The sequence below is a fragment of the Coffea eugenioides genome, chromosome 1 (genome assembly GCF_003713205.1).
Source record: "Coffea eugenioides isolate CCC68of chromosome 1, Ceug_1.0, whole genome shotgun sequence".
Lineage (NCBI taxonomy): Eukaryota > Viridiplantae > Streptophyta > Magnoliopsida > Gentianales > Rubiaceae > Coffea > Coffea eugenioides.
Window position 1 is genome coordinate 3,242,796 of NC_040035.1, and position 13,206 is coordinate 3,256,001.

Genomic DNA, 13,206 nt, shown 5'->3' on the forward strand with positions numbered 1-13,206 from the left:
AATAATTACGTGAGTTTGAATGTATTTGTCCCGATAATCATGAAATATTAGTTGACTTGTGAGGGTATTTAAGTCTTTTGGCCATGATGATGTAAGAAATGAGACCTAAATTCTGACAGGGGAGGTTTGTGATATTTTTGAAACTACAAGAGAGGAGAGTGAGACTGTCAGAAACCTCAGGGGAGGTATTTGAAATTATCCCAATTAATAAACATGACTTCTTTTATTTTATTTTTTGGGGCCATAACTTAAGTCAATTTTAAAATCCGAAGAGCAGTGCTTCTTCCTTCATTCTATTTTTTAAGTTGTTAGGAACAGTAGGGAAACGGGCAGCCTTTGATTAAATAATAATGAGAGGTTATGTTTAAACTATTCATCGTAAAGGACATATGTATTGATTTTATAAAATATGTATTCATAAATGTACACAATCAAATTATTTACATTGCCTCACAAACTAATGCCCATGCCTTCCTTTTTTATTTTTTTTATAAAAGGAATAATTTCATTCTGGTATTTGCACGAATGACAGCAAATACATCAGAACATGACACGGATACATAGATCAAAAAATCAACTTATACAACAAATTTAAAATTATAATATGCTTGATCATAATATTGAAACTCCGAGAGCATGCCTTCTTTTACCCATGCCTTCTTTTACTTTACTTTTTTTGGGACAGCAACTTAAGTTTACATTCTCTTTCATTAATTAATGTTCTTAGCAACCAGCTCGTGTAAGCTCAATTAGTAAGAATAGATACTTGTCCCGATGAAAAAATAGAAAAAGATACTTGTCCCGAGTAATGTCCCATCCCACGATGACGACCTCAAATGTAAACACTTAAACTTTTCTTTTCCCAAAAAAAAAAAAAAAACTAATGCACCTAGCATGCCCTTCCGACCAATTTTCTTTGGTATCTATCAGGCAGTAGGGTAGATACTCGAGGAAAGCTAAAACATTATATCTATTTCAAAATTATTCTTGTTTATGCACTACTTTTTTAAATCTCGAGCCATATTGAGAGGGCTGCTAATGAAAATTCTGCCCTCTTTCTCTGATTGTTTATGCACTTTACTTGTTTCAGCTGCGTATAATGCAGCAGGGCTATCAAGAACGATGTAAGAACATTGAGCTCAAGTTCCAGACGTGGTTGGAATTCTTTACCTCTGATTAGATTGATAAAAGGAGAAGATCAACGTTGATTTCTTATTAAATGTCGACATTTGTTGTGTTAGTACCGATTGAGAAGAATCCAACCTGATCCAATCAATAGCTATTAGAGGTTAGCTAATTTGAAGATTGTAATTTATAAAAATAGCCATTGTTCTCTGAAATAGCGGCAAGGAAGCAACCGCTCCAAAAGGTTTTTACTAGTGTGTTTTAATAGTAAATTATTTGAAAATTTTTCTTATGTTGTATTATAAACACATTTTTTAAAATCTTTTTAATTTTTCAACCAATTTTAAGTATAATATATCTTGCATTTCAAAAAAATACTATAATATTATTATAAAAACTTTTCCAAACAATCTTCAATGAAAATAATCTAAAATATTCCAACTTTCCATTGGTCCATAGCGATGGACAGCACCTCCTACTGCGCTATATTAAATTCTAATGTCCTGTTTTCTGCTACAAGTGCTATGCAAAGGTTGTGGAACCCCAAACATTGCATACTCAAATTTCTTGGTTATAGCAATTGATGGAAACTCACAGAGCTCATTGCCTGATATTGCCATATCCCGTCCAAGGTCACATAAACCCAATGCTCCAATTTGCTAAGCGTCTGCAACATGAGGGCGTCAAAGTCACGTTTGCTACAACCAAGTTCTTGTTTGAAACCGTGGATGAAGTCTCAGCTTCTATCTCAGTGGAGACCATCTCTGATGGATATAATGAGGGAGCAAATGGCATTGTACTGGAAATATACTTGCCTAGGTTTCAAAAGGTTGGCTCAGAAACTCTGACTGAGCTAGTCTTGAAGCTTCAAGATTCGGGCCGTCCTGTTGATTGTATCATTTATGATGCATTCTTGCCTTGGTGTCTAGATGTAGCCAAGGATCTTGGTGTACGTGCGGGTGTGTTCTTCACTCAATCCTGTGCTGTCAATAACATCTACAATCATGTCCACAAAGGACTTTTGAAGCTTCCTCTAGAGGAGCGTGGAGTGGACATTCCCGGTTTGCCACCATTATTAGCTTCAGATCTGCCATCTTTTGTGTCTAATCCTGGTCTATATCCAGCAACTTCACAGCTGGTTGTACATGACCAAATGGAAAATTTTGAAGAAGCTGACTGGATCTTTTTCAACACATTTTACGGGTTGGAGGAAGAGGTAAGCGTACTTCAATACGTCTTTTTTTTATTTTCTTATTTTAATAGGGAAATTATTAGATTTAAGAAGCCCGGGAGGGAGAAGGAGAATTTGAATTTAAGATTTCTAATTTTTGAGAGCTGAATTTTAAGCACTAGATCAAGATTCCCTCCGGCCAATAAATCTAATAATACCTACACATATTACAGTCGGGAACCTAAGTCCTGAATGACCATGCCAGTTAGGTGTTTGTTAACTAAAAACTAAAAAAGTGGCATTTTGTCTACTACTATGAATTTATTGGTTTTGTATTACATATTGCTTAGGTGATTCACTGGATGGCAAAAATCCTACCGGTAAAGACAATTGGACCAACTATTCCATCCATGTACTTAGAAAAGCGCCTTGAAGATGACAAGCAGTATGGTCTCAATCTTTTTAAGCCAAAGACCAATGCTTGCATGTCATGGCTAAATGAAAGGTCAATCAATTCAGTTGTTTATGTATCATTTGGAAGTTTGGCAAAACTTGAAGTTAAGCAGATGGAAGAATTAGCATGGGGCTTGAGAGCTAGCAGCTATCATTTTCTCTGGGTGGTTAGAGAATCAGAGTCAAAGAAGCTGCCAAAGGACTTTGTTAAAGAAACATTTGGCAAAGGACTAATAATCTCATGGGGTCCTCAGCTTGACGTTTTAGCCCACAAATCTATAGGCTGCTTTATAACTCATTGTGGGTGGAATTCAACATTGGAGGCCTTAAGTTTGGGAGTCCCGATGATAGCAATGCCACAATGGACAGATCAAAGCACAAATGCCAAGTTTGTAAAGGACATTTGGAAAATGGGAATCAAGGCTCAGCCAGATGAAAATGGAATTGTTAGAAGAGATGTCATTGGTCAATGCATAAGCATAGTGATGGAGGGGGAGATAGGACAAGAGATTAGGAAAAATGCAAAAAAGTGGAAGGATTTGGCAAGACAGGCTCTTGAAGAAGGGGGAAGTTCAGATGAAAACACTAAAGACTTCGTATCCAAATTGATTCAATCATGAAGAGACAAAAGAGTTTATTTTGTCCTTTATTATTATTTTTTTTTGGTTTTTGGAGGGGGGGTGGTTGTAGGAATTGATTTGTCTTCTTCATAAATAATCAAAAGACTAGCAGGTATTTGTCAATTGTCACCCAGCAATTGTTGTGGAAATATGGAATTCCTGATGCCTTGATGTCTAGCACATGTTGTCCGTGTACACAAATTGAATCAATATTAATAAAAGTGTTTGCAATCAGCTAGAGTATCATTTAGTTATATAAATTGTATTTTGACATATGGGTAACAAAGTACCTAGTTGTGTTGGAAGAACGAATGGATTAGGTGGTAGAAGAGGAGAAATTATAAGTAAAAGATTTCGGATTTCAGATTTTCAATTTGCAAAAAAAAAATAAAAAAATAAATTGTATCTCCTTACGTTTGTTGCCTGGTTCTTTTATTGCTGAAATGAGAATAAGGAAAAGGGAACCAAAGACAAAAAAGAATACTAGGAAGTTTAGTTAAAATGGTCAAAAGATAAAAATAATTAACCCTAAATTCAAGAAACACTCTTAAAAAATAAATAATAAATATAGACACTAAAATAGCATACATATATAACAAATTTTGTCCTTCCATTGAATTTGTGTTCCAAATTTAATCTCATCCCTTCGATTTAAAATTGAACCATGCCCATCATGAGTTTGTACTTTATTATCACAATTATTTAATCACCACTATGATTGTAGAAAACCATGCCCATCTTAAATGAAGCTTTTGCTTTCATGTTTCTGATCTGCTTATTTTTTGGTTTTTCCAGATACCCAAGGCTACAACCATATTTGTCAGCTTGCAAACGGGGAGTATAAACACTTATTTATTTGAGAGCTCAGGCTGGAATCCAGGGCCATCCTTTGAGTACCTTCACCTTCGTGACTATGTATATGAACGTGTGATTGGTTTCGGATACTACTGGGATCGGGACATCATTGATACCTTTGCGTTATTTTTGGTGGATGCTCGCTTTTTACACCCTGCAGTTGCAAGTGCTTTAGCTTTATTTGTGCATTCCTGATGAATTTACTTTCCTAAATCTAAAAGCTAGATCTCGATTGGGAAACTCGTACATTGTTCTGCGGTCATGCTTCGTTTAAATTCTGATATAATCATTTGAAGGATATAGTGTGTAAGGAACTGGCATTGCGATTGTTCCCATTTGAGTAGCTCCATGCAAACAAACTACTTCCTAAAGAAGTACGGTCAGGATATTCTAGGTGGCAAATTTTTGTGTTAGTTTGTGCAAGGCTGCTGAAAGGAAGATGGTTCTTTGATCAAACTGTTCAGAAATTGTTCATTTAATCTCCGCAAAATCTCTTTCAAATCAGAAGAGCCGTACGTGCTTCAATTTTTCTATTATGATTGTCCTTTCGACTTTTTAGTTTTTACTTTTTGAGTCGTTAGGAGGAGTTGGGAAATGGACTGCCAGCCTATGATTAATTAATAAAAAGAGCTTATGGTTAATCGACTCATTGTAAAGGACAGAAGTACTAATGTTTTAAAATTTGTATTCATAAATGTACACGATCAAATTATATACATTCTGAGCACAAATTAATACGCACGACTTCTTTTTTCTTTTTTCTTTTTTGATAAAAATGGTAATTTTATTCCAGTATCTGCACTAATGATGGTAAGTACATCCAAATATGGCACAAATGCATAGATCTAAAAATCAATTGATACAACGGATCTGGAGAATAATAAACTTATTTTATTTTTGGGACAAAAGCTTGATTTTACATTCTCTTCATTAATTAATGTTTCTAGCAACCAACTCATGTTGGCTAAATTGGTAAGAATGTATGCTTGTTCTAAGTAATGTCCTTTCCTGTAATGATGACTTGAATTGAAAACGCCAATACTTTTCTTTACCAAAAAGAAAAAAAATAATGCTCCTAGCATGCCCTTCCGACCAATTTTCTTTGGTATCTATCAAGCAGCAGGGTAGATGCTTGAGGAAAGATAAAACATTATATTTATTTCAAAACATAAGAGACTTATGCTGCAAATAATTTTAAATCTTCCAAATATAAGAGTTGTATTAGAATAAGGAAACTAATTCCTATTGAAAATTAATTTTAGGTTTCTGGTTAGCTTATTTGTCTACAAATATTTATTAAGCTTTTGGTAGCAAGACTAAGCAACACACAAATTACCTGATATTTTTTAGAAAAATATTGAAAGGAAAATACTCAAAGTTCGTCCAAGAAAATAAGAAAAAATTCACGTCTCTTATTTCTCTCAGTTGGGTGGATTTTTCTTATTAAAAAACTAGGGTTTATCTTGTAAAATTTATGCGATGTGTTTTGGCAATAGTTAGCACTAATCTAGCAAAGTTGATTCAATCTAGGAGGTTCTAACTAAGGAAGTTTATGTTGATTACCATTAGAGGCTAGACCCGTGTGCGGTTACATAGATCTCTTTGCCGTCCTATATATGCTTCAAATTCCATTGCTTTAAGAAGATTTTCATGGGTTGAAATAATCTTGTGAAACAAACTCTATGTCATGTGAACTTAATCGAAAGACGATCTATTAAGGGATCAAAAATTTTAATTTTTTCGCTGTGCATGCTGGTGCGATTCCCTACAGCTATGTGTCAGGCAAATGCAACGTTCCTATTTTTTTAATTTATACTATATTCTGGAAGAAGGAAAAAAAAAAAAGAAAAATTCAAGAGCAAAGTTGGTGTTTTCAGATAGTAAATTATTTGAAATTCCTTTTTTATTACATTATGATTAAGCACGTTTCTAGGAATTAATAATATGCCTAAAGTGGTGGATCTTATACATGATGGAAGCTGGAGTTGGCCCAGTGGAAGAAGAGTTACTGACGGTGAGGTGAAGGAATTTCAGGCTGTAACTCCAAGTACTTTCTTGAGTCAACTACACAGAGATGATCATGTGTTATGGACTGGGTATTCATCAGGGGTCTTTCTGTCAGGTCAGCCGTGAAAAAAATATTTCCTTCCAGTGTGAAAGCACAATGCAGTAGGTAGTTTGGGGTAAAGGTTGTACTATATTCCTTTGTGTTGTGATTACTAATGAGGCAACGGCTGACTACTAAAGATAGATTAAGGAAATGGGGTATTTTGAAGGGAGAACTGTACTAATTGTCCCTCACATAATACAGATATGAAAATTTAGTCCTTCAAAATAAAAATAATTAATTTTAATCCCTAATAAACAAAAAATAATCACCTTTGGTTCCTTCTCATTTTTTCGAGCAAATTTTGGCTGGAACTCACTAGGTCCACATGCCATGCCCAAGTTTTAAACCATAAAAGTGGCAAACCACCATTGACCAATTATGTGGGGGACTAACCGTGCAAAACTTTAGTTAAACATTCATCAAAACACACAAAAACTAACCCACCATTATTTGCAATTCATCTCAACCCAAAATCTTAATACCTAGCAATTCAATCAGTATAGCATTGGCCTTAAATCTTAATAAATCTCACCAATGTGCTCAAGGAAATAAGTGATTAACAAATCATTATTGGATTAAAAAGCATCTACTGGTACTAGTACAAGTATAAAGTCCTTGCGGTTCAAATTTATCCTCCGCTTTCATTTCTTAGACCATCAAAAACCCCTCCACAAATAGCAATGCCTAGTGGCCAATAGAACTCCCTTGACACCACAGCATGCATGTCTCCAAAACGAAACATCCCCCCCCCACCGCACTACAACAAATCTCAGGCAAATCCATTGCAAATTCAGCACCAAAACTGTACCCAAAATGTCAAATTTTGTTCCTCCACCACTTCCCTTGACCCCTACCCACTCCCCCTCCCAAAAACGCCTCCTTGCCATTCCAAAACCGAAACATACTCCATTACATCAGAATTTTGTCCCAGTTCATTTGCCCCGGAATGATAAGTGTTGGGTTGTCGAACCAGCAAAAATAAAAGTTCCTACTCTAATAATATGGATTTGAGTGTAGCGGTGAGTAGGGTCGTATCTAGGGATGGCAATGGGCCGGGGGTGGGGCGGGGGATCCTTCCCCCGTTCCCCGCCCCGTTGTCAAATAACTCCTCTCGTCCCCCGCCCCATCCCCCGTCCCTTGCCCCCCATCCCCCGCCCCGTTTCCCCCGCGGTCCCCCACGAAGAAAGAAATCAACTTACGAAAAACAAAACTCTCCTCATATGTCCAAGCATTTTTGAGAACTAACAGGAGAGAGGAAAAATTTCCAAACACTAACTAAAAATACCAAGAACAGTTAAAATCCAGAAATAACAAAAAGAAAAGATCAATGGAAAACATAAAAGAGAAAATCAGCAAAATGAAGGAAAAAACAAAGCCATGGTTGTTGGAACTGCTTATAAACGATATCATAGGCCATGGAAAGAATTCTTGTTCCATTAGGCTCTCGTATTTAATTTTCATTAAGGTTTTTAGATAAACATCTTTTCATAGGCCATGGTTGTTACTTACTTTTGTGTGTGTGTGTGTGTGTGTGTGTGTATTTTTATGCGGGGGATGGGGCGGGGGTACGTTGCCCCATCCCCCGCCCCATTTTAAGGCGGGGGTAAATATTTCGCCCCCACCGCCGCCCCCGCCCCGCCCCATCCCCCGCCCCATTTCTACCCCTGTGGGGCGGGCACCCGCCCCCATTGCCATCCCTAGTCGTATCCACAGGGACTAGGTGATCTATTTCTTTGTGAAAAATGGGGGATTAGGAGAAATTAACTAAATAGCTCACTTAAATAAAAATGAAGACAGTATTGCAAAATTAAATAAAACTAAACCAATGAAAGACAATACTCTAGTCGAAGGTCTAATTTTCACTTTGGTTCATTTAACTAATCATCGATGCAAAGGTGAAATCACTTATTCATGAATAAACTGGTTATGGTCGTCAACACGCTCTGACAACCTACCTCGCCTTACTGTTTCGATAACCACAACACGCTCTGTGGCTATTTCTCTTGCCAATTAAGCAACCCTAAACAAGCTCTTAGAATTTAACCTATTGACAGCATTAATAATTAGAGAAGCTACCAATTCTAACCAACAAACACACAAGCTCGGTTCATTTAAGTTAGATTATATATTCCTGTGACATAGATTCGAAAGTCTCTTTTACAATCAAATTACATCACGCGCCACAAATACTAAAACCATCAAACAATTATGGATTTGATATTTTAGATGGCAAAAGACTATTTCAACAATTAAATATTGATCAGGTATTTAACTGTAGAAAATAATCATAAACATGAATGACAGAGAATATATAAATACTCAGAAATAGATGAAGCAAATAAATCAAATTAGATCTCACAGAATTGTCGAACCAAAGCTTCAATTATCCTTCAACTAGAAAAGAGATTAGCCACTCCTCATGATAGATTCGCGGCCGTAAGGAATATTAGGGTTTTTTGTAGAGAAAAAGAGGAAAAGAATAAGAGCCAGTGGAAGCCCCTCTACCCACGTCTGTTTTCTCCCCTATTAATAGGGGATGGGCTCCTCTTTCCTTCTAAGACTCCTAGTTCCCCCAAAACTAACCAACTAAGACCTTTTAATTGGTTTCCCAAAATAATTACATCGAATCATGGCCCCTCAAGGTCTCCAATCCGTGGCTAATGTGTCAGCCCATGGGATGCAATCGGCTCCTTGACCAATTGACAGATTTATCTTGTGTCTTGCGAACTTTTGACTGCTTTGTCAAATAAGGCGTGGGCACGCTTTATAACGAAAGCTCTTCTGGACATGGACCTTTAGAAGCACCACGTCGAGTTTGACAAAGCGTGGGCATGCTTTACAAGATGTCTTCTGTAAAGTCGACTTTTAACGCGCCTTTTACTTCATTCTCACTAACAACTCCTACAAACAGTACCGAAATTCAAATATGAGTGAAATATATCGATTAACGCCATATTTTAGCAAAACAAAGGGGATCATATGTACCAATTATATGCACAATTAGCCACTTAACAATAAGAAAACCTTGGACCTTCCAAATTTGGCTGACTGCCATGACTGTGGCCTTTGGATCGATTATAGTAATCCCAAACGACGCCTCAACTCCCTAGACAGCTTTTGAAGGATTGTTCTTTGCAAGAAATGCATCAAGCATGTAACTTCTGGCGAAATATGTATCTACTGTTTCAAAGACATCACAAATCCTTCTTCTAGCTAAATATGTCTCTACCCTGGTCCTGATTATTGTAACTTTTCAAAGTATTAACTCATCTTTCAATCAATCCAGAAATTCTTTCATTTAGGATTAAAAAATACATACCGTAATCTGGAATTTTGGTGTTATCTTCTTCATTCATTAACCCAGTTAGCTTTTCTCTTTCAAGACTTCAATCACCAATTTCCTTCAGATGAATTTCAATCAGCTGGAAGTTTGCAATTCGGGTTTGTTTTATATTGAGATGAATTGTAGGTAATGTTAGGTTAGTTTTTGTGTTTTTTTTATGAATGTTTAACTAAAGCTTTGCACTTAGTTTCTCACATTTCTGGTCAATAGTGAGTTGGTTTGCCACTTTTATCCTTTAAAAATTGGGCATGGCATGTGTACTGACTGAATTCCGGCCAAATTTTGATCGGAAAAATAAAAAGAGACCAAATGTGATCATTTTTTGTTTGTTAAGAATTAAAGCTGATTATTTTCATTTTGAGAGACTAAATTTTCACATCAGGTTGTTCCTTTAGAACTTGATATGCACGATCAACCTACAAAACAAAAGTCAAAGAAAGAGAAATAAAGTAATTTTGACTAAGTGAGGCGCGGACTAAGTCGCTCTCTTAAGACGATTCGCGTCCCTCTCGAGATTATGCCCGGTATAGAAGGTTGATGGCACGTCGCTTCTGGGATACAACAGCTCAGCCTATGCTGTTGTTTCTACTAAATCTACACGGTTTAGAGAAGCTAAAGCTCTTCTCAACACCTAACTAATGCCCAATAGAAATAAGAGGAAGATAGTTTTTTTTTTTTTTGAGATAGCAAGAAAAGTGTGTCAAACTTGGTTGACCTCTATTTATAGGCTAAATTTTGAGGAGTATTAGAATACCACCATTAAATGGAATAAATGTGTCATATTTTTCAATTTCAAAATTTGAAAAGGTCTAGGTCATTGTATAATAGTCAAAATTCAATAAATAAATTCTTAAAACCTAATCATTACATAGGTTACAAATACAAGACATAAATCTCATAAGTAACCCTTTTTAATGGTGATCTTGTAACTGAAAATTCATTTCAAAATTTGTAACTTATTGTATTTGAATTCAAAATAAGCATGTGAATAAATTCAAAATAATAATGATATTTTTATTAAAATATCCAATAGTGATATGTGTGAACGATTGGCGTAGCTCTCCCTATTTTGAATATATCACCCAAGTGTGAGCTGTGTTAGCACCAAGAAGAATCTCAAAGTCATTTATTTTTTTTCTTGCAAGTCTCCTAGGGCAGTGTGAGATAAGGTCCAGAATCTTTGTTTACTATTTAGAGGCGCAATGACTTGGACAGAGGAGGTTCAGTGGCGATGTAGCCATTGCAGCACAAACTGCTTTGACCAGAGTTAAAAGGCTCACTTTTGCTAATTGCTATGGCAGTCTACTTTATTTCAGTGTTTTGAAAACCGGACCGGACCGGCCGGTTCGACCGGTTGAACCGCGAACCGGCCATGGCTCCGGTCCGGTTCAATGCCAGGTTTGACTTTGTCAAGAAACCGGTCAAAAACCGGTCGGACCGCGAAACCGCTGAACCGGATTTGAACCGGTTATTTCCGGTTTTTGAGTTTTCCTTTTTTTTTTTTTTTTTTTTGCAAAATGTAGTTATCAAGATTCGAACTTAAGACCTTTGTAATAGAAGACCAATGTAGTAACCGTTGCACTATCACATCTTATTAGTTTTTTTTATAACTTATTTATATAAAACAAACACTCATATTTCTTTTGTTCCATTTTTTTTACAAAATATCATCCTTTCATGACTCTTTCTTTTTAATCTTCACACACACACACACACACACACTCTCTCTCTCTATCATCTTTTCTTTTGCCACTCATTTTTTAATCAAACCTCTTTATTTTTAATTTATTGATGTTTTCTTCCATATTTTAATTTTGTTTTTGTCCATTAAATTTAAAAAAGAATTATTTTTATTTAACCCAATTTATTTAATACCACAACTACTCACTTTTATCTCATTTTTTGTTTCTTATCAAATTTGCATTTCTATTTTCAATTCTCTTGATTTTCTTCGAACTCCAAACTTCCTTTTTTAAATTGTAAATTTAAATTCCAAAATGTAAATTAAAATTTAAGTTCACAATGTCTAAATTCTCATGGACGTGAATTTTGTATAATTTCAAATATTGTGATATTTTTGGATTATATTTAAGATTTTTTTGGTAGATATAATTGAAATTGAGATGAAATTTATTTGTTTTAACTTATAATTTAAAAAATTTATTTTTAAAAATCCAAGTTATTCAAAAATAGTAAACTTTTCATCATATAAAGTATTAAATTATCCATTACATGTCTTATTTTGTGCACATATATATTTATATAAATTATTTTTAAAAAAATTCATTGAACCGAGGTTGAACCGGTCCGACCGGTTGAACCTCGACCCTTTCACTTCACCGGTTCGATTAACGGTCCGGTTTTTAAAACATTGCTTTATTTGGCAGGCAAGAAACAAGTGTCTTTTCCAGCATTTGAGATCATCTACTCTGGGTGTGGTTGCTGCGGTGATTAACACCATGCAGCTAGTTGATGCTTCTTGGAGTAAGATTCCACGCACTAAAGGGAACTGGGAACTGGCAATAGAATTGGGTATAGAACATAGCCGTTTTCTTTGATAAGTACTACTCGCTTTGTTTTTCTCACTAATCTTTTTTTGACAAGTAAAATGTATAGAATAACGTAGTGAATGTAGATACAAGGATTCTCCCTCCTTTGTGAAGCTTTCATAGTTGATCAGTAAATGAAAAGTTTAATTTTGCTCCAATAATTTTACTTTTTTTAATCACCTTTACATCTCACATGCAACAACATTACAAAATGCATTAGACAGTGTTGTTCTATAAAATTTTCCAAATAATCTAGAATTTCGTTTTTGGTGAACAAACTTAACCAACACTCCGTTGGCCCCATAACGATGGACAATACCACTTACCAGTTGTGTTTTCTCTTGTTTTCTTTATATTTTCTTGATCCACTCATACAAGGTACAAGTACAACCCCACGAGCTCACAAAGCAGTCCATACTCAAGAGTCTCTTGGTCATAGCAATTAATGGAAACTTACAGAGCTCATAGCTTGATATTGCCATTCCCCATCCAAAGTCACACAAACCCAATGCTCCAATTTGCTAAGCGTTTGCAACAGGAGGGCACCAAAATCACCCTCGTTACAACCAATTTCTTGTTTAAAACACTCAATGAAGTCTCAGGTTCTATCTCAGTGGAAACCATATCTGATGGATATGATGAGGGAGCAAATGGAATAGTACCGGAAATATACTTTCCTAAATTTCAAAAGGTTGGCTCAGAAACTTTGACTGAGCTAATCTTGAAGCTTCAGGATATGATTCACTCTTGCCTTGGTGTCTAGATGTAGCCAACGATCTTGGCGTACGTGCGGGTGTGCTCTTCACTCAATCTTGTGCTGTCAATAGCATCTACTACCATGTCCACAAAGGGTGTCCTCAGCTTGAAGTTTTAGATGAAACATTTGACAAAGGGTTAATAATCTCATGGTGTCCCCAGCTTGAAGTTTTAGCCCACAAATCTATAGGGTGCTTTATAACTCATTGCGGGTGGAATTCAAC

At 35.8% G+C, this 13,206-nt stretch overlaps 1 protein-coding gene across 1 annotated transcript; it reads left to right on the plus strand.

Moving 5' to 3' along the window:
- Nucleotides 1-1,708: 1,708 nt before the first annotated feature.
- LOC113749948 (UDP-glycosyltransferase 74G1-like) lies at nucleotides 1,709-3,369 on the plus strand. The gene is made up of 2 exons (XM_027293839.1): nucleotides 1,709-2,341; nucleotides 2,647-3,369. Exons 1-2 carry the CDS (start codon nucleotides 1,709-1,711, stop codon nucleotides 3,367-3,369), a joined length of 1,356 nt encoding a protein of 451 aa, XP_027149640.1.
- The last annotated feature ends 9,837 nt before the right edge of the window (nucleotides 3,370-13,206 follow it).